The sequence below is a fragment of the Nicotiana attenuata genome, unplaced genomic scaffold (assembly GCF_001879085.1).
Source record: "Nicotiana attenuata strain UT unplaced genomic scaffold, NIATTr2, whole genome shotgun sequence".
In the NCBI taxonomy this organism is placed as follows: domain Eukaryota; kingdom Viridiplantae; phylum Streptophyta; class Magnoliopsida; order Solanales; family Solanaceae; genus Nicotiana; species Nicotiana attenuata.
In genome coordinates, this window is record NW_017672429.1 from 88,486 (window position 1) to 116,209 (window position 27,724).

The 27,724-nt window shown below is 37.8% G+C and overlaps 2 protein-coding genes across 2 annotated transcripts; one reads left to right on the plus strand and one right to left on the minus strand.

The window, feature by feature from the left end:
- Nucleotides 1-13,368: 13,368 nt before the first annotated feature.
- LOC109213167 (eukaryotic translation initiation factor 4B3) lies at nt 13,369-16,116 on the plus strand. Its single transcript, XM_019376922.1, has 2 exons — nt 13,369-14,626; nt 15,722-16,116. The coding sequence occupies exons 1-2, from the start codon at nt 13,458-13,460 to the stop codon at nt 15,801-15,803; spliced, it is 1,251 nt and encodes a 416-aa protein (XP_019232467.1). The 5' UTR covers nt 13,369-13,457; the 3' UTR covers nt 15,804-16,116.
- A 1,130-nt stretch (nt 16,117-17,246) lies between these two features.
- LOC109213169 lies at nt 17,247-20,162 on the minus strand. Its single transcript, XM_019376924.1, has 4 exons — nt 19,759-20,162; nt 19,204-19,337; nt 18,584-18,894; nt 17,247-17,772 (listed from the first exon to the last, which is right to left on the minus strand). Exons 1-4 carry the CDS (start codon nt 19,919-19,921, stop codon nt 17,421-17,423), a joined length of 960 nt encoding a protein of 319 aa, XP_019232469.1. The 5' UTR covers nt 19,922-20,162; the 3' UTR covers nt 17,247-17,420.
- Between the last annotated feature and the right edge of the window lie 7,562 nt (nt 20,163-27,724).

The following is a 27,724-nucleotide window of genomic DNA, read 5'->3' on the forward strand; positions in this document are numbered from 1 at the left end:
TAGTATATTGTATACTATTACAACATACTGTTACAGTATATTGCATATTATTACAGTATACTATAACAATATATTGTATACTAGAATAGTATACTGTTGCAGTATAACTATATACTCCTATAGTATATTGTATATTGTAGCGGTATACTATTAGGTAACTGTGTTCTTCTTCGATTATTACAATATACCATTGCAGTATATTTTAAACTATAATAGTATACTGTTGCAGTATAGCTATATACTCCTATAACATATTGTATACCGTAGCGGTATACTATTGGGTAGTTGTGTTCTTATTCGATTTTCAGCTGAAAATGTCGATCTCAATCACCTCAAATCAGCTCCAAATGCTATCAAATTTCAGTATGAACTTCTAAAAGGTACTATAAGCAATATTTAACAGCACCCACTTTGAATCAAACAAGAAATCTTCAAAAATAAAATTGAGCTTCAAGCCCAACAATGGTGGATATTCAAATACACATAAAAATTTAGATTTGGGAAGCTTACTCGAAGATACTATAAGCAATATTTTATAGCACCCACATCAAATCAAACAATAAATCTTCAAAATAAAATTACAAAAATTCTGGAGCTTCAAGCTCAACAATGGTGGGTCTTCATACACACATAATATCAAAAATAAAAAGAACAAATATATAATATAAGACGTATATACATACAGAAAAAGTAAAAAAGAAAATAATTGTATAATTAAGTGAAATTCTATATGAATAACATAAAACACAAAAAAGCATTCAATATAGAGAGAGAAAAAAGAGGAGTAATATAGGTTGTTTCACCTTCCTTTCTTGTTTAAATTTTGTTCGTAAATAATTTTATAGATAATAAATGATAATTAATAGTTAGCAGTTGTTGTATTTAGAAGTAAACGTTATTAACAAATAGTAGTATTAATTGATGTAAGTAATAGTAATATTTATTAGAGCCTTTTAGTCTTATATGCAAGTATTGTCGCTTTTATTCCTATTTAAATTTTAGTCATAGAAGATATTATTTATTCTGTGTATATATACATAAATCGCTACCATAACCGAGACGGTCAATTTGATAGAGAAAAAGGCAAGAAGTTAACATCACAGCTTTGGAAAAGGTCCCTCGTGGTTGTGCTCTTTCAGTTTTAATTAGGTGACGACAAGAAAATATGGGACGAAATTAAAACTTTGAAGAAGAAAGCCTGTGCATGCTTGACAGTCTTTTTATATATGTCATTGTTGGCTAAACACGTTAGGGATAAATTAAAAGTGGAGAAAAGTGAAAAAATGTTCTTATCAAGAAAAGGAAGTAAATAAGCCAAATCACAGATCTTCCTAATGTGACTTGGATCCGGTATCAAGAAACCATGTGGGCCGGGTAAATAGTATTAACTGCATAGGTAGGAAAAGTAGATTGTTTAGGTTTGGGTATTTAAGGATAAATAGTTTAGATTTAATGGGTATAAAATGAGATTTATTGGACTACTAGAAAAAAGTTAAATAAGCATTATTCTCATAGTGGACAATCACTACTTCGAGTGCATCATAATTTTCCTTGTAATACTTAGTAGTTGATATTTTAGCACTTAATAATAAGGAACTCTGCATCGGAGTGTTTAGGATAGAGAGAACGTTTTAATAACACTATATAATAAACTATGTTTTGCCGGGTTTTTTAGGAATGAAATTTATAGGAAGATTAGCGGAACTGCCGGGATCAGTACTGCGTATTATTTGTGTATTGTTTGATATTTCTTAAGTTAAAAAATATTTTTTCTAGAAAAAGAGCAACACTCAAAACATTGGAAAAAGCTCGTGTAAATTAATTTAAAGAAAATTAATACGTATACGAGGTCGTACTGCCTTTCCTCTTTACTTATTTTTTTCATTAGACTCTTTTAATTCTTTGTATCCTTTGAAATAAAAAACAACTCTACCCCGGATAGGAATAAAATTTGCATACATACTTGTATTGGGAAAAAATAGATATTACACTTGAAATTAATTGGCTGACATGTCAAGATACATGGATTATTAGAAGAGTGACAGCTGGCAAAGAGTACTTAAAGAGACGCGAGTCTTAACAGGTACGAGAGAAGTACCATGAAGACAAGAAAGAACGGTCACTCGGGCCAGCAAAAAGTACAGATTCGTAATATCTACAATTAATGAGCTTAAATGATAGGAAACGTTATAGAATCTTCACGAAACCGTTACGATTGCTAATTATAATGTTTTATTAATGTCATTAAATGCTCATAATGGCTCTATTATGAGAGGAAAGAAATGTTGTACTTGGAAATAGCTATAAAAGGGAGAGAAGTAACATTTGTATGGACACTGATTATTATTGGAATATACTTATTTACATTGCTTTATATTGTTTACTCGGCTACTTCTCAGTCTAATTTTCCTTTCTCGTTATACAATTATTTCTTTATTTGATTATCAGTAACCCGAGTTCTTCTAAAAATACGCTTTGACCAAAATTCCTATTTTTTGGTTAAACAAATTGGTTCCGTTACCGGGAATCGGATATTCTTTTACTTTCTAAATCAATTCTTTTGTCAAAACAATTATGTCGAACGTTAACGACAACAACCAACAAAATCAACAACAACAGTTGAATCAGCAAAATCAACAAGGAGATGGAACTCCAATCTCCTCACCACGAAACTCTCCTTGACAGTCTCGCGAAGGGACACCTGATAGATCTGAATCGCATATGAATGACCAGCGTGGGGACGGTCAAGATATCGATGCAGCATTGAAACAATTAATTGCAGAACAAGTTAGCAATGCTCTTCAAGCTTTTGTTAGTGGGCTGCCAACCGTATCACCAACTCCACCTCCAAACAACACTGCGACCATAGAGAATCCGCGCTTGGGACTCGTTAATTCAGGCAGCGGAGGAACTCCCAGCGAATCTCGTGATAGAGGGTCAGGTAACCCAGTTAGTTCTGATTTACAAAGTTTAGTACTAACTTTGCAGAAACAGCTCAAGGAACAGAGCGATCGCATAGAGCAAATACCTGGAGTACCGCCCGTAATCAAGGGGATAGATATGGAAAAATACTCTCAACAACCTTGGAAGCCAAGTGCCGCTCCTTTACCAATTTCGAAGAAATTCAAGATGCATGATATCCCGAAGTACGATGGAACAACTGTTCCACGGGATCACATGACTGCATTTACAACTGATGTAAAGGGCAACGATTTGACCAAGCAAGAAATTGAATCGGTGTTGGTCAAAAAATTTGGAGAAACACTCACGAAGAGAGCGTTAACATGGTATTCTATTTTACCTGAAAATTCTATTAATTCTTTTGCTGAGCTTGCATATTCATTTATCAAAGCACACTCGGGAGCTCAAAAAGTTGAAAAAAGAATTGAGGACATTTACAAAATAAAACAAGGAGATACGGAACTGCTCAAGGAATTCGTAGACAGATTCCAGCGTGAAAGGATGATGTTGCCACGTGTACCTGATAATTGGGCGACTATGGCCTTTGCTAATAATCTGAATGAAAAAAGCTCAGAAGCCATGAGAAGACTCAAAAAAAGCTTACGAGAATTCCCTGCAACAACTTGGAATGATGTTTACAATAGATAGAGCACAAAAGCTGCGGATACAAGAAGATACCATCACTCAGTCTTGGAAAGATGAAAGAGTAAGTTCAAGGCGGGTAGAAACTGAAAAAAGGTCTGGTAAAAACAGGTACGAACCTTATATGGGACCAGTAGGAAGGGATTCGCGTTCAAAACAGGAAAACCCAAGGTATGATCCTAGATCAAGGGAGAGAGAATCAGGTTCGTCGTCAAGGTTCGGAAAAGAGCGAAACATGAGAGACATGCGAGACGACGATAGAGGTTCAAAAGCAAAAATTGGTGGTTACAGTTTTAACGTAAGCACATCCGAGTTGGTGGCTATTTTAGGAAGCATGGGAGATAAGGTACGGTGGCCAAAAGAAATGAGATCGAATCCAAACAAGAGGAATCCCGAATTTTGGTGCGAGTTTCACAACGATCACGGTCACAAAACGGCGGATTGCAGATTATTACAAGGTGAAGTTGAACATCTATTAAAGCAAGGATACTTAACAGAATTGTTTAGTGAAAAGGGAAAGCAGGCATATATGAAGAATAGGCAAGAACCGCTGAAACCTCCATCACCAAAACGAACGGTTAACGTCATAAGTGGAGGAGACGAGATCAATGGCGTAACATACACGGCAGCAAAGAAGGTGTCAAAAATCACAGTCACCTACGGGAAGCGAGTCCGTCAAGTCTTGGAAGAAGACAGTATAACATTTGATGATGCAGATGCAAATGGCGTGCTGGCCCCACACAATGATGCACTGGTAATATCTTTACTTGTACACGATACTAATGTAAAACGAGTTTTGATTGATCCAGGTAGTTCTGTGAATATCATTCTGTTGAGAGTGGTGAACGAGATGCAAGCCAATGATAAGTTGATACCCAAGGCACGAACCTTGTCTGGTTTTGACAACTCGAGCGTCGTAACCAAAGGGGAAATAATACTCACCACATTCGCAGAAGAAGTAGTCAAAGACACCAAATTTCAAGTGATAGAAATGGATATGGCTTACAATATGATCCTCGGCAGACCATGGATTCACGAAATGGATGCTGTTCCATCTACCCTACATCAAGTCATCAAGTTTCCTTCACAATAGGGAATACGGCAAATCCGTGGTGACCAACAGGCTTCTCGAAGCATTAACTCCGTGGCAGACTCAAGCGCAAAAAGTGACGAAAAATAGCAATTACAGAATTCAGTTGAGGATGCAGCAACACAAGCCTCAACTGTAGACGGGCAAACAGATGTAGACTCAAGGCCTGATACTATTCAAGAACCAGAAGAAAATGAAAACATAAAAACAACAATCAAGGAATTAGAAGCTGTGGTATTATTTGTACATTGGCCGGACAGAAAAGTCTACATTGGAACCAACCTCAACCCGGAGATGAAACGTAAGTTAATTGAATTTTTAAAAGCTAACGCAGATAGTTTTGCTTGGTCGCATTCAGATATGACAGGTATACCACCGGAGGTAATGACCCACAAACCGAATGAAGATCCAACATACCCACCTGTCAAACAAAAGAAAAGGAAGCAAGGTTCCTTCAAGAATCGGGTGATTCAGGATGAGGTACAAAAGCTTTTAAAAATTGGGTCTATCTGCGAGGTAAAGTATCCAGATTGGTTGGCTAATACTGTAGTAGTACCCAAAAAGAATGGTAAGTGGCGAGTTTGTGTAGACTATACTGATCTAAATAAAGTTTGCCCTAAAGATTCTTTTTCATTACCGCACATAGATCAGCTAATTGATGCTACTGCAGGACATGAATTATTAAGCTTTTTAGATGCCTATTCAGGATATAATCAGATAAAAATGGATCCTCTAGATGAGGAAAAAACTTCCTTTATTACAGACAGGGGGACTTACTGCTATAAAGTTATGCCATTCGGCCTAAAGAATGTTGGGGCCACGTACCAGAGGCTAGTGACCAAAATGTTTCAAGAACATTTAGGAAAAACCATGGAGGTGTATATAGATGATATGCTGGTCAAATCACAACAAGCAGGGGATCATATTCAGCATCTGTCAGATATATTTCAGATTCTTCGCAAATTTAACATGAAGTTAAATCCTGAGAAATGTGCATTTGGCGTGTCATCAGGTAAGTTCTTGGGATTCCTTGTTTCTAACCGTGGCATTGAAGTAAATCCCATGCAGATTAAGGCTATTGAAGAAATTCCGGATATACTTACGAGCAAAAAAGAAGTACAGAGGTTGATAGGAAGAATAACAGCTTTGGGGAGGTTTATTTCCAAGTCATCGGAAAAATGCTTTAAGTTCTTTTCAGCCCTAAAGAAGCAAAATCAATTTGAATGGTCTGAAGAATGTCAACAAGCGCTTAAAAATTTAAAAGCATACTTGTCAAATCCACCATTGCTAGCAAACCAGAAGATGGGAAAAAATTACTCATCTACCTTGCTGTTTCGGAAGTAGCGGTAAGTGTCGTATTAGTTTGAGAGGACCAAGGTAACAATCCCAATTATTATGTTAGCTAAGTCTTATTGGATGCTGAAACTTGATATCCTTATTTAGAAAAACTTGCACTATCATTAATAATGGCATCTAGGAAATTAAGACCTTATTTTCAATGTCATCCTATCTCTATAGTAACTGCCTACCCCTTGCGTAATATATCGCATAAACAAGAGTTATCAGGTAGATTAGCCAAATGGGCTATAGAGTTAAGTGAATAGTGGCCATCACATATCAACCAGCAACTGCATAAAGTCACAGGTTTTTAGCAGATTTTGTGGAAAATTTTAGCCCAGGGATACAGAGTAAGGCAGGAAAAAGAAACTACAAGGTATTAACGAGTCTAATCCAGGTACTTGGACTTTATTTGATCCGATGGCGGCATCAAATGTAAAGGGAGCAGCGTTTAGGCATTGTTCTTGATACACCTGGCGGGAGAAACTATACGCAAGCTTATAAAATGCCATCCTATTACTAATAATGAAGCAGAATAAGAAAGTTGTGATTGCAGGTTTAGAATGGCATGAGAGCTCGGAAATAGAGCAGTGCAGTCGTAATCACAAAGCGATTCGGCAGCTCGTATTTAACAAATGCAGGGACTTATATAGCTAGAGAGCTGAGGAATGCAGACCAATTACCTGAAAAGGCACGGGACTTAAGTTTAGACAATTCCAAACTTGGAAAAGTTACGCAGATACAAAGAAGCAGAATGCGCACGCGCTGCGGACGCTTTGTCGTAATCTTGGCATCGCTGCCAGAAGTAAAACAAATGAAGAAAACGCTTCTGTAATTACATTTGTTCATCTCTGTGCTTGATCAAAGATCAAAAAGCGAGGTAAATTACATAATTTAACTTGGGATTGCGGAAACCGAGAATTGTTAATTTTTTTTGCAGTACGAGAATAGCTACCTGAAGATAAGAAAAGGCTCAGGCACTTTGTCAAGGCTGCTCGTTATTGTTTAGATCGGCAATTTATATCGAAAACGTTTGGGTGGCCCTCTACAAGATGTCTCGGCACCTTCTCCAAACGGAATACATGATGAAAGGAAATACACGAGGGACATTGTGGAAATTACGCTGTGAGGAAGATCTTTGTAAAAACTACTAATTAAGAGCAGGCTTATTACTGCCAAAAATGGAAGCCGAGTGGAAAAATTTTGTGGCTAAATGCTGACACAGTGCACACAGATATCGGTAACAACATGCATCGACCAGCTGATTATTACATTTTTTCGGGTTGTCTGGCACCATTGGCCTTTTGAAGTGGGGGATGGATTATCGTGAGGTCCATACCAACAAGCCAAAGGCAAGTCTGATTTCTATTAAGTACTCATGACTAGTGTTTCTAGAGTGGGCTAGAAGCAGGGGCCTTTTCAGACAGGTACGAGGAAAAGAGGTTGGAGACTTTCATTTTGGCGTAACATCATATGTCGGTTCGCGGTTTCCAAAAGAGATCGTTGGTGATAATGGCCCGCATTTACAGGTGCCACAAATCACAGAATTTTCCAAATTGCAAATTAAAAGGATTGCCTCGACAACTTAATCTCAGTTGGCCAATGGACAAGCCTAACATCAAAAATAAAGTTATTAATCAACAACTATAAAAAAAAGACTAGAAAGAAATCAAAAGGCAAGTGGCCAGAAGTGCTACCTGGAGTCTTGTGGGCTTACACGAACAAGACAACAAAAATAAGTACGGGAGAAACACATTTCTCCACTTGTGTACGGTGCTGAAGCCTTAAATTCGAGTTTGAAATAGGGGAGCAAAGTACGAGATAGCTCAAGCTACTGAGAGGTTAATGAAGGAAGAGATGCGGTAAATCTGGATTTGCTTGAAGAAAAGGAGAGAGAAACTGCCTTAATAAGAAATGGCGGCACTAAAACAAGTTATTGAGCGATATTACAATCGGAAAAGCTCAATCTCAGATACTCAAAGATTGGGGACTACGTACCTCAAGTGAAAGTTTCCAATCCACAAGAGCAAGCCAATGCAGGAAAAGTTGAGTCAAATTGGGAAGGACCTACAAGATTTCGTGTATCGCAGGAAAAATGTGCATATGAGCTTGAAACCATGGATGGCAAGATTTCTAGCCCTCGAGTTGGAATGTTGTTCATCTTGAAGAAGTACTATTTCTTAAGGGTAAGGAAATACCAACGGTCAGGTATCTCCAATTACGATTATTGTTTTTGAATTATTAAAGTTATACTAACAATTTTAGATGATAGGCAAAAAGCTAGGCCACACCAAATGATGAAATTAGACCTGAAAGACACGTGGAAGAAACATAATTCCGGTCTAGGGTTACAACTATTTTGATGGAAATGTAATGGGTTAAGGTCTTCATCTAAATTATACCTCCGAGTCCCGTATGTTTTTTTTTTGCAGGAAAAGGACCGCATGGAAAGAATAATCAAGCGCCCGAGATTTCATACTTCAAAGCTCAAACACTTGGGGGACTTATAACATACATATAATATATGTATAGGGAAGGCAAAGAAGACTGGAACAATTAAATTTCAAGTCAAGCCTAAAGTCTACTAAACAAATATCAAGTTCAGAGCAAAGTCACGAGCCAAAAACATAAGCCTGATTCAAAAACCTATGAAGAAAACATTCGTCGGTGTAAATCTTGAAGTTTTACGAATGTTTAGGTTAAAGGCAGTATTTAGTCAAGGGTCATAAAGAAACCCCTGGATTTTCTTTTTACAAATCTGTTGCAAAGAAAACAGTTACGAAAGAGTTATAGATAATACTTAAATACATGTAAAGTATTATTTAGTTTGACAAGTTCGAATAAAACTTTTCTCAAAGTTATTTCAAGAAACATGTGTGTTCCTATTTCTTCTTTCGTATGTTTACACCATTATGAAGTTGAGACGTCTTCTTCATTAAGTGTCGTATATAAAAGGGCCCTCTTTTATAATTCGTGCTTGATGTAAAAAGCCACGAAATTAATAAAGCATTTTTAAGTGTGAAAGTTAAAAAGGGTAAAATAAAAACCCACATATTAAAATTGAAGTGGAAAACAAAGCCCTCAACTTAAAAGAAAAGGCAAGGGCAAACCAGAAAAAGAGCAGAACAGAAACTCAAGTCAAAGGCATCATAAAAGTTAAACACAAACTTTTTGATATCTTAAATAACTTAGTTAAAACTAAGAATGAACTTAGTCTTAGCTTAATTTATCATTATAAAAAACGCCGAAAAGGACTGGAGGTATGATGTTACCAAAAAATATTACCCCTAAATGGGACTAGGGGTAAAACCACCAAGTGTTCACCAACAAAACAAACCAAAAAAACTAGTTAACTTCATAATCAAACTTTCACTATGGAGCAAGTTCTGAACCAGTATTCAAGATGGCATCATTCGCAGCCGAAGTTTCAACTTGATCAGAAGGGGCTTGAACAACCACTACATCAGGATTAGCTTCAACACCTTCGGGAGTATCAGCCATGGGCGAAGAAAAACTTTGGCTTTGCTGAGTCTTTTCGATTGTTTCTTTAATCTTTACTATCTCAGCATCCAAGTTAAAACCTTCCTGGCTTACTTCCATAAGAGTGTCATGGCGCGTGTTCAAAATGGCACAACTTACTTCAACAACAGCTTTGTCTTCAAGAGCTTCATAGTCTCTCTCCCAATGATCAATTTCATTCTCAAGCTTTTCATTCTCGGCTAAAGCGGTATCATAAGAAGCCTGTAAAGAGGCAAGTGAACTCCCCAAAAACTTAACTTTATCGGTAGACACTCGGAGATCTTCTTGGGCTTGGGTGAACGTTTGAAGAAGCTCACCTGCATAAACTTCTTTCTCATCCAACAAGGCTTTCAGACCTCTGATCTCTTCTGTAGCCTTAGAGAGTTGTTCAGCAAAAGATGACTTAAGAAGGTGCTTGTCCTTGCCCGCCTGATTGGAAGAGGCTTTCCCAACTGCAAGCTCCGCTGCCATGATTTTTATCTGCTGCTCCAAGGCACATTTGTTCTCTTCTAAAACTTCCATCTCATGCTGGAGACTTTCATATTGCTCTTTCCAATTATCGGCCTCAATCTGATAGTCATGCATCAACTGCTCCGTATGGGAAACCCTTTTCATCATCTCCGTACCGATGAGATTGATCTATGTAAAGAGAAAGGGGTGAAAATCCTAGTAAAAGGAATTTACATAAGGTAAAAAGAGAAGTCTATACCTTCAATGATGATTGCACAATGTCGTTTATCCAAGTCAAAGAACTATGACTTTCTAGTTTTGACTTTTCCATCGGACCTATCAAGGGTTTTAGCCATACATCAGCCTGGCCTGACTTCTTCAGAAGATCGATTACCATCAGCAGAAACCTCAATGGTAATTTGCTTCATTGCCCTGGTACCACTTGAAGAGCCAATTTCATTACGAGAAGTATTGGCAGCAGGAACGGTCAAAAAATTATAATAGCTTCGGGCGGAGCAGAAACAACAACGGTAGGAATGGGCACATGGGATTCCATTGTAACTGACATAGGAAAAGAGGCAATAGGCGTTTTCTCAGCAACCAAGTCAAAACTTTCATTGTCAAATCCACATGAAAATAGGTGATCAACAGAGTCTCGAGGTGCCACAGGCGTCTCTTCATCAGAACTCAATAAAGTGGCTTCAATAGGCTCGATCACAGAAACAGAACGAGGAGGAGGAGTAGCTTCGTCATCCGAAATGACACGTCTTCTAGCCCGCGGCTTACGCACTAAAGAGCTTCCATCCCGCTCCTCTTCATCTTCAAAATCCTGTAATCTATCAGCTTTTCTTTTCGATGAAGAACTCAAGATTATCTCTTGAGCTCTTGCCAAAGAAAGTCTAGAATATGCGATTGACTCAGCACTCACACCTCGAATAGGAAACCCTGATAAAAAGAAGGGTTAATAAATTCAAAAGAGAGAATGAATGAAGGAAAAAAGAGAAAATAAAATTTTTACCGTGAGTCTTAACCTTCCAACCAAACCTGTTCGAAAGGTACTTCCTAGACCTTACTTCCATCGGAGCGATTGTTAACAATACTTCTACCCAACCACGGAAATTGGGAATCTCTTCAACAGTTTCCATGGTTGCTGAAAAAGAAAAGTAAAACAGTCACGGGAAGTACAAACTCTTGAAAAAAGAAGAAGAGAAAGTTGTAAAGAAAACTTACGTGCAAAGTTCCACTTCTCAGGGAAGGGCATATTTTCTTCACCTACTAACCCTTTTGTAAGAGCAGCAACAAATCGGGCGTACCAGCCACGATCTTTAACATCCTCAGGGCTGACTAAAACTCTATTACTCCTCGCCACCAGAGTAAAAATCCCATGACGGAATAATTTAGGAGAGTAGAGATGGATTAGATGAAAAAAGGTGAAAGGCAATTGAGCCAAATTAGCCAAATACCTTAAACATGCAACAACCCTCCATATAATAGGGCCAATTTGTCCTAAACACACATTGAAGAAGCGGCAGAATTCAATAATGACTGGATCAATAGGGGGTCTAAAGTCTAATGTAAAGGGGTACGTATACACAAAAGAAAAGTTAGCTTTGAAAGAAGTAATCCTTTGATTTGCATTAGGGATCAGAATTGGGAAATCAAACATCCAATGACAATCTTTACGAACAACAGAGATCAAACCTTCAGTAATCTGTGAAGGGTAAACATCAGCACAATCATGAGAGGACATAGAGGATACCTGGTTTCTAATCGACTCTCTGTCACTATAAAAAGAGAGCTCAGCAGGAATAATCTCATCTACTATAGGCTCACGAATTGGCTCACCGGAATCCCTACCTCTAGCAGAAGACCTATGAGAAAGAGAAGGCCTAGTTCTAGAAGATGATGGAGGAGTAGGACTAGGTTGGGAAGGAAAACCTCGAAACGGAAACTGATCCTAAACTACGCAGCCTACCACCTCTCCTGCTTCTAGTAGGAGCGAGGGAAAGTTCATCATCAATAAGGACCTTTTGAGGATTAGGGTTTGAAGAAGACATAGCTATTCGAAGATGAAGAAAAGATTGAATGGCAAAGTATGGGAAACTTTTTTCGTGAAAGAAAAGACAAAGGATATATTTATACTTGGAAGCAACTGTCAAACAAAAAGGTAATGATAGAAACGTCATTATAAAAACTACGTGATTGATGCAGCCGTAAAAAATCCCTAAAAGGCGCTGAGGAGTTACAGAACCAATCATAGGTCGCCACGTGTCACACGCATTAAATGGAAGTGACATACGAAGCGTCAGTTCATAAAAAGGTATAATGGTATGTGGGAATCAGCGGCTAAAATTCCCGCTTTAATGAGATTCACTTCCCAAATATTCATTTGCTGAATAAATGGCAAGTGGGAGGACTATCTGTATTGGGGAAAAATCGATATTACACTTGGAATTAATTGGCTGACATGTCAAGATACATGGATTATTAGAAGAGTGACAACTGACAAAGAGTACTTAAGGAGACGCGAGTCTTAACAGGTACGAGCGAAGTGCCATGAAGACAAGAAAGAACGGTCACTCGGGCCTATTGATAGTTTAAAGAGACACCGGTGGAATGAATCAAGGCAGCAAAAAGTACAGATTCGTAATATCTACAATTAATGAGCGTAAATAATAGGAAACGTTATAGAATCTTCACGAAACAGTTACGATTGCTAGTTATAACGTATTATTAATGTCATTAAATGCTCATAATGGCTCTATTATGAGAGGAAAGAAATGTTGTACTTGGAAATAGCTATAAAAGGGAGAGAAGTAACATTTGTATGGACACTGATTATTATTGGAATATACTTATTTACATTGCTTTATATTGCTTACTCGGCTACTTCTCAGTCTAATTTTCCTTTCTCGTTATACAATTATTTCTTTATTTGATTATCAGTAACCCGAGTTCTTCTAAAAATACGCTTTGCCCAAAATTCCTATTTTCTGGTTAAACAACACTATCTTTCTTAGACCCAACTTGTAATTTACTAGGTTTGTTATTGTTGTCATCATCTTTTGAAACGTTTTTCTTGTTCTTTTTTTTTTCTGTCTTTATTTTTCCTGATTAATATGGTGATTACTTGTAAATTCCTAGTTAGACCAAAGATATGGAATGCAATATTTGTGGTCTACAATTACACGCTTTCAAATAAAACATAAAAGAATAGTGTAAACTCAACGCAAAGTCCATTTCCTTTGAGATGAAGGACTTAATCTCCACCGTCCAATCAAGCCGAATCTATTCCGGAAAATCGTTTCTCATTGAACGCTTACCGTTAGATCAAATCAACGCATCCTCTTATATTTATATAAAACCTATTTCTTCGCTTGAAACAGAAGCGAATACTCTCAAAAAACCTACACAGAGATAACAAACAGAGTCCAAAGAGCAATTAGCAAGAGCAAACATGGCGGCAACCGTGAGCGCGTGGGGGAAACCAGGCGCGTGGGCTTTAGATTCAGAGGAACATGAGTCCGAGCTCCAAAAGGAAGAGTCAGTAAACGGCGACAACCACTCCAACGGCGCCGCCGCTGGGCTCTCCGATTTTCCATCTCTAGCCGCCGCCGCCACCACCAAAACGAAGAAGAAGAAGCCACAAACCTTATCCCTTCAGGAGTTCTCAACTTACAGCTCCGTTAAGAAGTCTCAATCCGCCGCTGCTGCCGCCGTCAAGGGTTTAACGCCGGAGGAAGTCATGATGCTCCCCACCGGTCCCCGCGAACGCTCCGCCGAGGAACTCGACAGCTCTCGCCTTGGCGGCGGCTTCAGATCGTACGGTTACGATAGGCAAGGAGGTAGAGGTTCGTCCGACGAATCCCGGAGACCGGGAGGGTTCCGACGTGATTCCGACAGGGAAATTGCGCCTTCACGCGCCGACGAGACTGACGACTGGGGCGCAGCTAAAAAAACTTCCATTGGTAACAGTTTCGACAGAAGGGAGAGAGGCGAAAGGGGAGGTTTTTTCTCAGATTCGCATTCGAAAGCTGATGAATCTGATAACTGGGGCGCAAATAAATCCTTTGTACCCTCTTCGGGTCGAAGATTTGATAGGAGAGGGAGTTTCGGGTCAAACGGCAGTGATTCGGATTCGGATAAGTGGACTAAAAGGTCCGGTGGAGGTGGGGCATTCGACAGTTTAAGAGAGCGAAGAGGTGGGGGCTATGAGTCCAATAATAGTGGAGTGGATTCAGAAAATTGGGGAAGAGGAAAGAGAGAAGAAACTTTAGGTGGTGGTGGTGGTGGAGGTAGGCCCAAATTGAATTTGCAGCCCAGGACATTGCCTATAGCTGAAGTACAGCAGCAGAATGGTGGTAATAATGAGGCTACTGTGGTGGTGAAGCCCAAAGGATCTAATAATCCATTTGGGGCAGCTAGACCGAGGGAGGAAGTTTTGAAGGAGAAGGGGCAAGATTGGAAGGAGATTGATCAAAAGCTTGAATCTTTGAAGGTAAAGGAGGTGGTTTCTGAGTCGAGTGATAAGAAAGCTTGGGGGAATGGGAAGCCGAGTTTCATGCGTGAGGAGAGGACTGAGAAGAGTTGGAGGAAGCCTGAGCCGAATGAAGTTCGTCCTTTAAGGTAGTGATGAATTCTTATGTGTTTTAGTAGCTGTTTTTTTTGCTGAACTAATTTCAATGTGATGTTACAATAGTAATTGATTATCTATATTTGAAAGGTAGGGTCTCTGATGAATCATATTACTGGTTGCTCTTTAGCCTTTGCAAAAGTGAATCAACTGTCACTAGTTAATTGAATATAGATATTTGGTAATAGACTTTTTGAAAAATGTTGGGGTATGCTGTTTGGTCTGAAGAAGATTTATTTTTTGGGTTTAACAAGTTATCTTATGGTTAAATTTTAATTTTTTGCTGGATTGGCCTAAATTAAACTCCCTATGCGCCAATGTGTCAGAGCGTGGGGTGTTCCAAGTATCGTGTAGTCATATAGTCATGGACAATTTATGGAAAAACTACAGCTTTATATCCGCTTGTTTGGTATGGAATGAAGCCAGCTGCTTTGTACACTAAGTTTAACATTGCCTTTTTAGGGACTTGATTAAAATGCTGTTTCATCCCATATATTTGACTCAATTATTCTCCAAAATGGCCTCAGGAAAGGACGTTGCTAAAAGATATAACATTTGTTTTCGAGATCTTCTCTCCTATTTTGGAGAAATTATGAGGGGTTCAATTTTTTTGGGGGGGGGGGGGGAATGATTTAGAAATTTGAATCCAACTAATTTGAGAATGAAACATAATTGATTGAGTGATGATTCTTGCTGCTGGTCAGTGCATTCCCCGGCGAGTGAGTTGGATAAACTCTGGTTCCTGTAGAATAGGATTGTGTTTGTTAGGCCTATCGGGTCAACTATACCTCCTTCCTGTGTTAGGCTGCTGCACTAACAGTTTGCTTGTGGGGTTTGGTTCGAGGGTCGTGAATGATTTTTATTCGGTTCAACCGGGTCGGAAGTGTGACTTATTATGTACAGTCTCTCTTTTTCCTCCGTTATGTTTATGGCAGCTTGGGTTGTACATGTCTGATTTATCTGATTGTGCAGCGGTTTGACGACTTTATCTGCCTTTGTATATGTTCTACTTTCCTAGTGCACCTGAAAATTTGCTTGGTTTACCTTAGTGGCATGGTTCTTGACCCTCATTTATAAATGTACTGTAGTGCTGAGGAAACTGTAAATGGAGCTGTTGAAGAAACTGGACAGGGAGCTGCTGAGGAATCCGGTGGAGAGCCACAAATATGATGCCAAACGGAGGAGTTATTAGTGAGCTGTGTTTGTTTCCTCAGAGTTTGAAATAGTTTTACCCCGATTCATGTGATGCAAAGCATTAAGGCAATTTTGATAGAACTGCTTAGTCTGTAGTGGGTTGTGTCTTTCTTGTGTACTTACACCAACATTATTGTTTGGCTATTTATGTTTGTTCTTTTCCTGTTCATCATAGTCTAGAATTGTTTGTTCGTAAGCTAGTACACATTCATATGTGGAACACAAAGGCATAAAGACTGTGTGGAAGATTACAGATTCTTATAATTATTGTTATTTTATTTTTGACTTCTCCGTAATTCTTATTATTCTTTATCTCTCCCTTTTCTTTTCTTTTCTTCCTTCCTTGCTTTACTCCTCTTCTTCTTGCCCTTCCTGAGAGGGTCTATTGGAAACAGTCTCTCTACCTGCATTAGGTAGGGGTAAGTTCTGCGCACAGACTACCCTCCCAGACCCCACCTATTGGGATCATACTGGGTTTGTTGTTATTGTTGTCCGTAATTCTTATTATTATGTTTAGATCTTGTTTAGGATGTTCAGATGGGATTAGTAATTGTGGAAAATTGTTTACAAAAGTATGTAGCATTTTTTAAGTTCTAACTGGAATGAAGCTTAATATATTAGCGAGTATAGGCAGCAACTGAACTCTGCTCTCTTGCTTCGGGTAGTGTTTAAAGTGTTTGACCTGTAACTTATTTACCATGTATCTACTTTGTCTCGGATAGTGTTTGTAAGGTCCCTCTAGTCTTTACAGGTTTATTTTGCCTAAAAAATGTAGTCCGTTTACAGGTTTTGCAAAAATGTAAAATTGGTTAGGACGATCATCTCACGAGTATGAATATGATATTTTCATTGTGTTTGTTAAATACCCGCTAACAAAAAGAACATAAAATCACCATGACGATTTTGAAACAACCAGTCGAAAATTTGGATAAAATGATGTTCCACCATGAGTTTAGGCATGGAAAATAATTTTAAGGGTTTCTTTTGTCATTGAAGCAACAGTAAAGGCCTAAAAATGCCATTCAACTTTCAGAAATAGTCTATCCATGTCATCCGTTAAAAAAATATTCATTTCATGCCACTACCGTTAAAGAAATGGCCCATCCATGCCATTATTGACTAACAGTGGCATGGATGGGCCAAATAAAAATTGAGCCGTTAGTCAATAATGGCATGGACGGGCCATTTCTTTAACGGCAGTGGCATGAAAATAGCAATTTTTTAACGGATGGCATGGATAAACCATTTCTGAAAGTTGAGTGGCATTTTTAGTCCTTTTCCGTTGAAGCAATCAATTGTCATTTCAGAGTCAATATATGAGCTTAATAAATAATAAGGTTGATAAATGTAGAGCGCATACACAAGAATATAATCATTGACATCAATATTGAAATATGATATACTCCAAAATACTAAGAATAACAGAGCAAATGTAGGAACAGTATACGCCAAACGTCGTATTCTCGTACATGCAATGGAGCAATGACATAACATGCAGTATTGCTAAACAGTGTATAACGTGATAAGCTCAACTATATATTAAGTATACTAGGAAGAGAAAATAATTAAACCAGCTAAAATAAACCAAATTAATCACTCGCAAGGATTGAACTTGCAAGTGGCATTCCAATTGCCAGAATTAGCCCTCATAAAACTCAATGCTGTGTGCAGAACATGCTGAGTAGATCCCATTAATGCCCAATTCATATGCTGAATGACACCCAATGGATGATATGGAAACTGTACACTATTATAAGAATTCAAAAGTGCAGTTGTCCCTTCTCTTAGCAATGTCTTATAAGGTTCTCCTCTGCCTTTCATTCCTTCCCATAATGTTATATCAGTTCCATATTTTCTAGCAGCAATTAGACCAAATACAACTCCTACTTTTGAATCTGGGGTTACTACTTTCCAATAACATCTGTATTCTGGCATCATCCAGTTCCTGCAGTACAAAATGTTGTCATTGTGTTATACGTACAAAGTTTCTTTCTCTAATCTCAACACGTAAACAATGTTCCTAGCCATGTTTGACTAGGATCCACCGACATTGGAAAAATATTATACTAGTACTAGTTAAAGATGTGTACAAAATAAGGGTCCATATGTACAAACCAATAAAAACAATTCCTTTTTAACTAATTAAGTTGAGCCAAAAGGAACAGTCTTTAAAGAAAGCAGATAGTACAAGTAGATTAGTTATATACTTACTAATTCAGGGTGTGAGCTTATGTTCAGTATGAAGGCATTTTCTGAAAAATATTTTATGGAAATGACTTATTTTCTAAACATTGATAATAATATTATAAATTAGACGGTGCGTCTGTGAAATTTATTAGTACTAAATATTAATAACAATAATGTCTGGCAATTAAGTGATATGAAGTAAAGATTGAAATCAATTGTAAATGAAAATGACTACCATCTAATTTTTTTTTTTTTTTTTTAGAAAATATTTTCTGGCAACCAAACACCACAAGGAATAAATGCTTATTTTCATGAAAAAAAATCTCAAAAAAAAAGAATTTCGTCAAACTGAAAGATTGACATAAACAGTCATATACCTCTCTATAACAGCATCGCTATATAACAGTCATTTATTATAATAGCCAGCTTTTTATGGAACCAATTTTTATACTATGTTATAATATATGTTCTCTATAACAAAAAAAAAATTCGGAACGAATGAGGCTGTTATAGAGAGGTTTGACCGTATATAGAAGTTTAATACCATGAATGCATTTATAGAGACTTACTGGTGTGGGCAAGCTGAGGCTTCCAAATAGGGGAAAGGAGGCATTGGGGGTAAGTGAGGCATTGGAGGAGTAGGTGGTAGTGGTGGCAATGGAGGGATGGATGGGGAAACAGGGTTGGGATGTGGTTGTGGTTGTGGTTGTGGATATGAAGAAGATTTTGGACAGAAAGACATAGGATCTGCTGGCTGAGAAATCAAAGGATCCACTGTGTACATTTCCATATCAAACATTCTAAACATTAATCTTGGTGATTTCCCTTGACCTCCTCCTGTCCCACATCCTCTTGTCCCTTGTTCACTACTGCCAGTAACCTGTGCAATAACAACAATGTCGACCATATGAATCTTCACTGATATAATGTCGCTTCATTTAAGCTCATCTCATTTCAAGATTATGCAAAATAAAAAAGTTGGAGGAGTTTTATTGTGTGTCTCGCACAACTTACATTAGTTGTGTGAGGTTCCTTTTCGTCTCATAAATTTGTGGACCCCAATCTTATACTTCTAGGTCCACAAAAATCTGGGTCCACAAAACTGTGAGACAAAAAAGATGTCTCATACAATTAGTGTCAGTTGTACGAGACACAAAATAAAATTTTTCAAAAAGTTGTCTATATTAACCTGTGCAACACAACCACTCAAATCTGGAGTGCCATCAAATCTCATGGCAAAGTTTCCTAGCCAATTTGTTGTTTCTTCTCCCCATGTTGTCATTTGTCCATTGTTATCTGGGCATGCCATTGCTACATTTATTCCTGCACAGAATTTGGCACGCAAAACCTTAACTAACAACGGTAATAAGAAGCATTTGGACCAGATGATCTCTTTTCGAGTAAAATCAAGATTCGAGGCTGAAAGGGAGCTTTGACATAATGGAAATAGTTGTCGCCGTATAACCAAGAGGCCACAGATTCAAGTCGTGAAAACATCATTTTTTATAAATGTAAGGTAAAGCTACATATAATAGACCTGATGTGGTCCGATCCTTTCCAGGACCCTTACTGCCCTTATAGTCAAAATTCAAGACAATCTTTTTCTGCTACAATCTAAGGATATTAAGAAGCAGGACAAAGCATTGGACAAGAAATACCAAAAAACTAAGTTGATTCTAATTAATTTCATATGTGAACTCAAAAAGAAACTAAAAGAATTACTACTATATATAGGTTTAGTTACCGTTTAGAGGATAATCAAAAAGAGAGACTTGGCCATCTTTGCATTGGTCACAGAAGACAGTGCCAGAGACCATTGCATAACCATGAATTCCACGAAGGGATGCTGCTGCTGATATAATAACAATTAGAAAAGCTGTAAAATAAAGCTTTTGGGACCAATCCATGATTTTTTTTGGTTACTGAGAATGAGGGAAGAGAAAGAGACTTAAGTAGTAAAGCCAGTGGTTGGTTTTGAGTTCAATCTTGAATGAGAATAAAAAGCACTGAACATGGTGGTAGAAGAATTTATGAAGCTTGGCTATACAGCAACACTCAACTGTCTCCATTAATGAGGTTTTGAAAAAATGGTTCTTGAATTTTTTTCAGATCGGTACGGGTAAAAAATCATTATGATCCAGCTTTTTATTAGACAAACTAAAGCAATTTATTGCATTCACCAGCCTCTTATTTACAATACTGTTGTACCTTGGACTTATTATAGATGGCACATAGCTATAGACATATTTGCAATTTGCAAAACCATACTCTTTTAGAAACTTGGCTCATGAGTCATGACTACAACTGTCAAAATGGTTAAAAGAAAACATTTATCCACCCGTATTATCCATTAAAAAATGGTTGGATAATGAACTTTTTAAAAACGGGTCGGATATGGATAAGAACCATATTATCCACTTAGGAAATGGATAACCAAATGGATAACTACTGGGTTTAACTTTTACATTTGTAAAGCCTCAAATTGTGGGTTTCTCAAGCTTGCGAGACTAGTAATTCTCCCAAAAGTGATTATATTCAAGAAGCCATGGGTAATATGGATATCCATATTATCTGCCGGTTAACCCATTAAATATGGGTCGGGTCGGGTTGGGTAATTTATCTGTTTTTTTTTTTTAATTACCCGTTTTCGACCCGCTCATATCTGACCCATCCTGTCCGTTTGCCACCCTAGTCATGACCACTAAAATATCCTTCAAATTAATGTATGCAAGTGTTTTAATTAGGAACCATGAACATTATTGCTTCAATTAAAGTATCAATTTTAAAGATTCTTAATTATTTTTAAGGTTTTGAGTTAGTGACCTACCAATTTTTAATGTGCTGAATGTTCTCTAGTGTTTTTCTTTCTCTTTTTTCTTGCATATAAATTATAATAACATGTTTTAGGTGCATTAATTAAGCTTATGGAAATGTCATAGTGAATGATTGTTTTGTGTTATGCATCTGCAGTTATGTTTCATATCATGCATATGGCAGGGAGGAAAGTAGTTGCGATGCAAAGAGAACGTGGCAACCTGGAAACCAAGTTTATAGGGGACTTTGTGCTTTTACCAATCCTGCATTCAGATATGATCGGTTAAAGTTTTATAATAAGTTGCTCGGACATGGGCGTGGCTGTTCGATACATGTGTAGATCTAGTCGGATCCTTTGAAATGTAAATTTTAAGATTCGGGGATATGGATCATAGTACGGATCCAGATGCGAGGATCCGGTTAAAAATAATATAAAATAAAATAAAAATATAAAATATCTCTAAACTATGAGAAATTTTATGGAATATTTACGTATAGTTTGTAAAGTGTGGATTTTTTTTATTCTCAAGTTCTAGATAAGTAAACGGTTGATTTTCTAAGTATGCTATTTTCTTTCAAATTTACGTTTGTTTTGGTTCTGATTTCGGGAATCAAATTGTATCTTGTCTTTAATTTTTCTGTCCATCATGGTCAATGTACCCAAAATTGTTTGACCGGTACGGATCCCATACTCACACTTATACTAGTGTTGTGCCGATACGGGTGCGGCACCTAAACTGCTATATTGGAGCAACTCAGATTTTATGTACTAACACAATAAAAAATACATAATTGCATTATAAGATAATAACCGTAACAGTATTAACAACAATACAACACAGGAAAAAGGAGAGAACAATTTTTTTTTAAAATTTTCAAGTCATCACTAAATTACATACCTCACATTTGATGGTACTTTTGAGATAAGTACGTGACTAAATATTAGAATTTTTTTAATATTTTAACTAACAAAAGTTAAATTAAAATGATATAGTACGTAATACATTTAAGAGATCTTTACACAAATAATCTTCCGGATTCAATGTTTGCTATTCTTTTATATATATAAATTATACAAACAACTCAGCTCTAATTTCAGCATTCTCGTGGATTTTCAAACATAGTAAAAACCACGAATCATGTCTCATGTGACAAGAGAATTGCTCTTAAGAAATTGAATAGCACAAATGGGAAACTAAAGGATGTCGCAAAATACAGCTATATATGACTGTCAAATTGAGAAAAAAGAGAAAGAGTAAATATCCAATAAGAACAGACAACTTGTTGTTGAGTAATACAGTTTATAGTTGAGCGTTGACAAACGGAGCAAAAAGCAGCTTTCACTTTTGAGTTATAAAGGTATTGTTGATGTGAATGTAGTAATTATAGCCATGCAACCACGTTTGCCTGAAATTAAATAAATTGAAGAAGACCGCCTTTTTATTTCTGAAATTCTTTAATTTTTTACAAGTAACGTGGCAAAAACTCGATGGCATGGATATATTAGATAACCGTCCGAGTCATGTGGAGCATTCAGGAATACGAGTCCGAAAATTTTCTAATGATTTTTTTGGACAAAAAACAAGTTTGTCCAAAAAACCAGTTTTTACTATTAATTTTTTTTTTTTTACATAACTACCTAATTCGCAGTACTATACTGCAAATTACCTTAACGGAAATTTACCCGTTAAAGGAATTCGTAGTACAGTACTGCGAATTATTAAAAAATTTTTTTTTAACTAATTCGCAGTAAAGTACTGCGAATTAGTACTGTACTGCGATTTCTTTATTAATTTGGCCCCACCAATTAACTGACATAACAATAATTCAAACACATAAAACGTAGTATTGTACTGCGAATTCCTTAAAAAAATTCTGCACCCCAAACTCGGACTTGCCTTATTTAAAGGCATTTCAATTTTATGAAAATTCATTCAATACAAACTTCAAACTTCCGTGCATTTCAATTTTATGAAAATTCATTCAATACAAACTTCAAACTTCCGTTCATACTTCTCTCTTCTTCTTATCAATCATTTTTGTACAATGTCTGAAGAGCCAAAAATAAGGGTTTCATTATATTGGGGGGGGGGGGGGCGGGTGAGGTTGTGCTGGAGAATAACTCTGTGAGGTATAGCTCACCTCCACAGTGTCATGTTAAATTGCCGCTTACTATGGAGTATGATAAATTGGTTTCGTTGTTATATAAAAAAATGAGTGTGAGGAAGCGTTCGGTTAACCTTAAAGTAACTGGTAGGTTTCCGTATTCAGTGACTCCGCAGGGGTTTGCTTATTATTCTGAGTTTAACATCGAGGATGATGAAACTCTTAGAGATTTTTTGCGGATTCCGGATGAATACAGGGAATTTATTGTAATAAAATTATTGGAAATGTACGTCAAGGTGGAAGACGTTTCAATAATGAGGGCGTGCATAGTAGGGATAACCCCCAGTCATCAGGTGGTTATTCTGGAGCAGTTTTTGCCGGACAGATTGCTGATGAAAGAGCTTGCCTTGATTTAAACTTGTCACCACCGGCGAATGAGCAGCCACAAAATAATTTTTCGACTTTATATAATCCACAAGACGACTGGTAAACTTCAATTTTACTACGCTTTAGCGATGTTTATTTTATGTTTTAAGGATTTGTATTAACACTTATATTTTTCATAGGGGTACCGTCCGGATATGAATTTTACAAGTTATGACCCCGTCCCTAGTTGGAATATGCGTAGTTCTGGAGTATTGGAGCACGGTGGTCCATCCGGGAGTCATCACCAACAAGAAAATATCCATCATGAAACGTCAAGACAGTACGACTTGTAAGTAAATTGATATAGCTATATCAAATGTATTTATGTAGTTGGGTAACTTATCATTTTGTTCTTTTTGTGCAGTGAAAATGAGCTTCTTGATGTTCCTGACCTCACACAGTTGACCATAGACGACGTATTGACTCGTGATTTGGTTGATGCGCAGAGTCAAGAAGATGATAGTGATTATGACAACAATGCGGATGAGTCTGGGGATGACACACCCTTCCATGATGAGGGTGATGATGAGGAGGAAGTGAATGTTGAACCTGAGCTGGCGAGGGAGCATGTTCCTCCACCTCCCGCTAGACAAAGAGTGTACGAGTCCCACGTGCCATTTCATGAGCGGAATATTCCCTACCTTGATAATTTTCCAAGTGCCGAACGTGGATGCCCTCACAAGGGATGATGACGAAATTCAGTCAGCGATGTGGGATGAGTCTAGACCAGCTGTTCTGACAAAGGGCATATATTTCCCCGATAAAGCTTGCCTAATTAGGGCTGTAAAAATCTACAGTATAAGAGAGTGCCGTGATATGACGGTAAGTGAGTCAACTACGGAGGTATACAAGGCTGTATGCCATAGGTGGTTTATGGGTTGTCATTAGATGTTGCGTGCCGGCAAGAAGAAATCAGGTTTGTGGAAAGTGGGTAAATTTATTAGCGAGCACAGATGTGAAATGGACACATTCAATGAGAATCACTTCAACTTGGACGTGGACTTGATTTCTCTTGTCTTGATTCCATATTTGGAAGTGTCCATTAGGTTCAAGATTAAAGAGTGTATTACAGCCGTCCACCAGGAGTATGGTTGTACTATAACTAAAAGAAAGGCATATCTCGGTCGCAAACGTGCCTTTGAACTTATTTATGGCGATTGGGATACGTCTTTTTCAAATCTGCCCAGGTACATGGCCGCACTGCAACACTTTAACCCCGGCACTGTTGTTGAATGGAGGCGTGAGCGGAGTCCGGACAGACCCGAATATATTTTCAACTATGTGTTCTGGTCATTTAAAGCAGCAATTGATGGTTTTGTGCATTATCGTCCTGTAATTTCCATAGACGGTACTCATGTTTATGGAAAGTATGATATTAAGCTTTTGATTGCAGTTGCAGTTGATGCCAACGGACAAATATTTCCACTAGCTTTTGCCATATGTGCCAACGAAAGCGAAGAGACGTGGACGCTTTTTTTGAACCACTTGAAGCAGAACGTTGTCAAACAACGTTCAGGTATTTGTTTAATATCTGATTGGCATAGTGGTATTTTAAGTTTTGTACGTCACTTGCCTGAATGGCAGGAACCATATGCATACCACCGTTACTGTGTGAGGCACCTGAAGGCCAATTTCCAGAAGAAATTTCCTGACAAGGCCTTGCATGACTTAATGTGGATGGCTGCAACTGAGCACCAGCAGTGCAAATTCACGAGGCGCATAGAGGCGATCCAGCTGATAGATCCACGAGCCTATACTTGGTTGATGCGACATGAGCTTCACATGTGGACATTGCATGTTGATGTCGGCAGACGATGGGGAGCCCTCACTACAAACGTGTCGGAGTCATTCAACGGCTTGTTGAAGTCTGCCCGTGGACTCCCTGTCACTGCCATGGTCTGCATGACATTCAAACAGAGTGCGGAGAGGTTTGTTGAAAGGCATGCAACTGCATCGACATTGATGGACGAGGGTGTTCAATTTATGCCAATACCCATGAGAAGATTTGAAAGGTCCAGGAGGCGAGCACAGTGGCATTCATTTCTTCAGTACGATCATGAACGGGGTGCTTTTGAAGTTAAGAACGCTATCCGCGGACACCGTGGGAATAATCTACAGACGGTGAATGAAAATAGAAGGTTATGTTCATGTGGGAAATGGGCCATCTACCACATGTCGTGCGCACATGCGTTGAAGTGCTTTCAATAAGTTGGATATGGGGCAACAAACTATATTGATAGGCAATACAGTATTGCTGCATACGTAGACACGTATAGTGGGAAGTTGCAGCCATTAGGTGCTGAGCATTATTGGCCGCCGGAGCCTTTTAAGATGGTATGTAACAAGGACTATTTGCGCAAGCTGCAAGTGCAAAAGAGAATGCGTATACGGAACCAAATGGATGTTGGTGACACCGTTTATGCGCGTAAATGTGGCATATGCTCGCAAACAGGACACGACCGTCGTAAATGTCCTTCAGGTGGTGTGCGTGGCGGTGGTAATCCGGCTCCTGGTGCAAGTTCGTCGAATGTACCCAACTATCAAGGATACCCCTAGTCTTTTGTTTTGGTATTGTTTTTTGTAATACGTGTCTGTACTTGTGTATTTTGCAATATATATCAAATAAAATTATGTTCCACAATTTGGAATGAGTGAAGAAAAAGTTGTTTAATTGCAGGAAAATATAATATGTAAAGCGTGGTTTGATAGTTTCATATAACAACACAAGCCCTTAAACTTAACTTCCACTTCAATTAAAATAAAATTTAGTACAACAAACAAGGAAAACATTACTACAGCACAAACACAAACATAGCAGGCCAACATAATAAAAATACATGAAATATGAAAAATACACTAAACACATAGTAGGGATTGTTTAGTCCCGGTTGCCATTTATTCTCCGCTCCAACCACTTAAATCGTTCTTCCACTTGTACTTTTTCTTCTTCTACCTCTTTTAGTTTCGCATTCACCTCTGCAAGTTGCCGTTTATATTTTTTTTATGATCCTTTTGTGCTTGACAATTCCATTGTGCTTTCCATTTTTCTTCTCCCACCTCCTTCAGTTTCGCCCTCAAGTCTGCAATAATTCTATTGCTTTCCATTTCTTGTTCCCGTTGTCTTAAACATGCATTATGAAGATACTGCAGTTGTGATCTGTAGCATTCCTGATAACATGGTTCATCAGCCCATTCCTCAAACTCACAAATAGGTTCGCCGGGAACCTTGTAAAACTGGTTCATACAGTGCCAGTAGCGGCGTCCAGCTTCACCACCGTCCCAACAACTTTGCATCATGCATGATTTTCCACAGTAGCACTTTGGTGGACGAAGAGGTTGAGCCATATAATGAAATATTTGCTTTTAGTAAAAAAACCTTACTTTTAATGAAATATCTGCTTTTAGTAAATTTTGAGCATACAAAATAACTACAATTAGCCCGTTATTTATAGGTGAGACAAAATAATTAATTTGCAGTATAGTACTGCGTTTTATGGAGTTGTCTTGTCGTTCTGAAAAAGATGAAACCCATGTGAAAAAAGTTGCTTTCTTGCAGAAAAATTTAATAATTAATTCGCAGTATAGTACTACGTTTTATGGAGTTGTTTTGTCGTTCTGAAAAAGATAAAATCCATGTGAAAAAAGCTGATTTCTTTATGTTTCCTTTTAGTTCTACTGTTTGTTTTTGTGTTAGGTTTGCAAGGTTTGTGTTTGTGTTGTACTGTTTAAGTAAAATTGCTGTTCAAACACAACCAAAATAAAATGATTGTTAAAAGATAATTGTTACCATTATTTACATAATGCACTATTTACACAAAGTAAAAACATAAGTAAATCAGTGAGTCCCGTAGCCTGTGTGCTTCAGTGCTGCTGCCGGCCTAAGTCACATCCCATGTCGCCCGGGTATACTATCTGGATCATCGTCATCAAGCCGCCTCTTTATGTGAGGATGTGCACCAGCATCGACACCACAGCTGGCAGGATCGGAAGAATAGGCCGTCGGGCCGTCAGCAAGTCCGAGCTTGGGGTGCAGAATTTTTTTAAGGAATTCGCAGTACAATACTGCGTTTTATGTGTTTGAATTATTGTTATGTCAGTTAATTGGTGGGGCCAAATTAATAAAGAAATCACAGTACAGTACTGCGATTAAGAAATTCGCAGTATTGTACTGCAAATTAGTTAATTTTTTTTTTAATAATTCGCAGTACTGTACTACGAATTAGTTAATTTTTTTTTAATAATTCGAAGTACTGTACTGCGAATTAGTTAATTTTTTTTTTAATAATTCGCAGTACTGTACTGCGAATTACTTTAACGGCTAAATTTCCGTTAAGGTAATTCGCAGTATAGTACTGCGAATTAGG

What these genes read in the sequence shown, in the direction of transcription:
- LOC109213167 (XM_019376922.1), top strand. Translation starts at nt 13,458, where the DNA reads ATGGCGGCAACCGTGAGCGCGTGGGGGAAACCAGGCGCGTGGGCTTTA. An exon ending in AATGAAGTTCGTCCTTTAAG is followed by an intron (nt 14,627 to 15,721) that starts GTAGTGATGAAT and finishes AATGTACTGTAG; the next exon opens with TGCTGAGGAAACTGTAAATG.
- LOC109213169 (XM_019376924.1), bottom strand. Translation starts at nt 19,921, where the DNA reads ATGGATTGGTCCCAAAAGCTTTATTTTACAGCTTTTCTAATTGTTATT. An exon ending in TTTTGATTATCCTCTAAACG is followed by an intron (nt 19,338 to 19,758) that starts GTAACTAAACCT and finishes AATTCTGTGCAG; the next exon opens with GAATAAATGTAGCAATGGCA. An exon ending in TGAGTGGTTGTGTTGCACAG is followed by an intron (nt 18,895 to 19,203) that starts GTTAATATAGAC and finishes GTTATTGCACAG; the next exon opens with GTTACTGGCAGTAGTGAACA.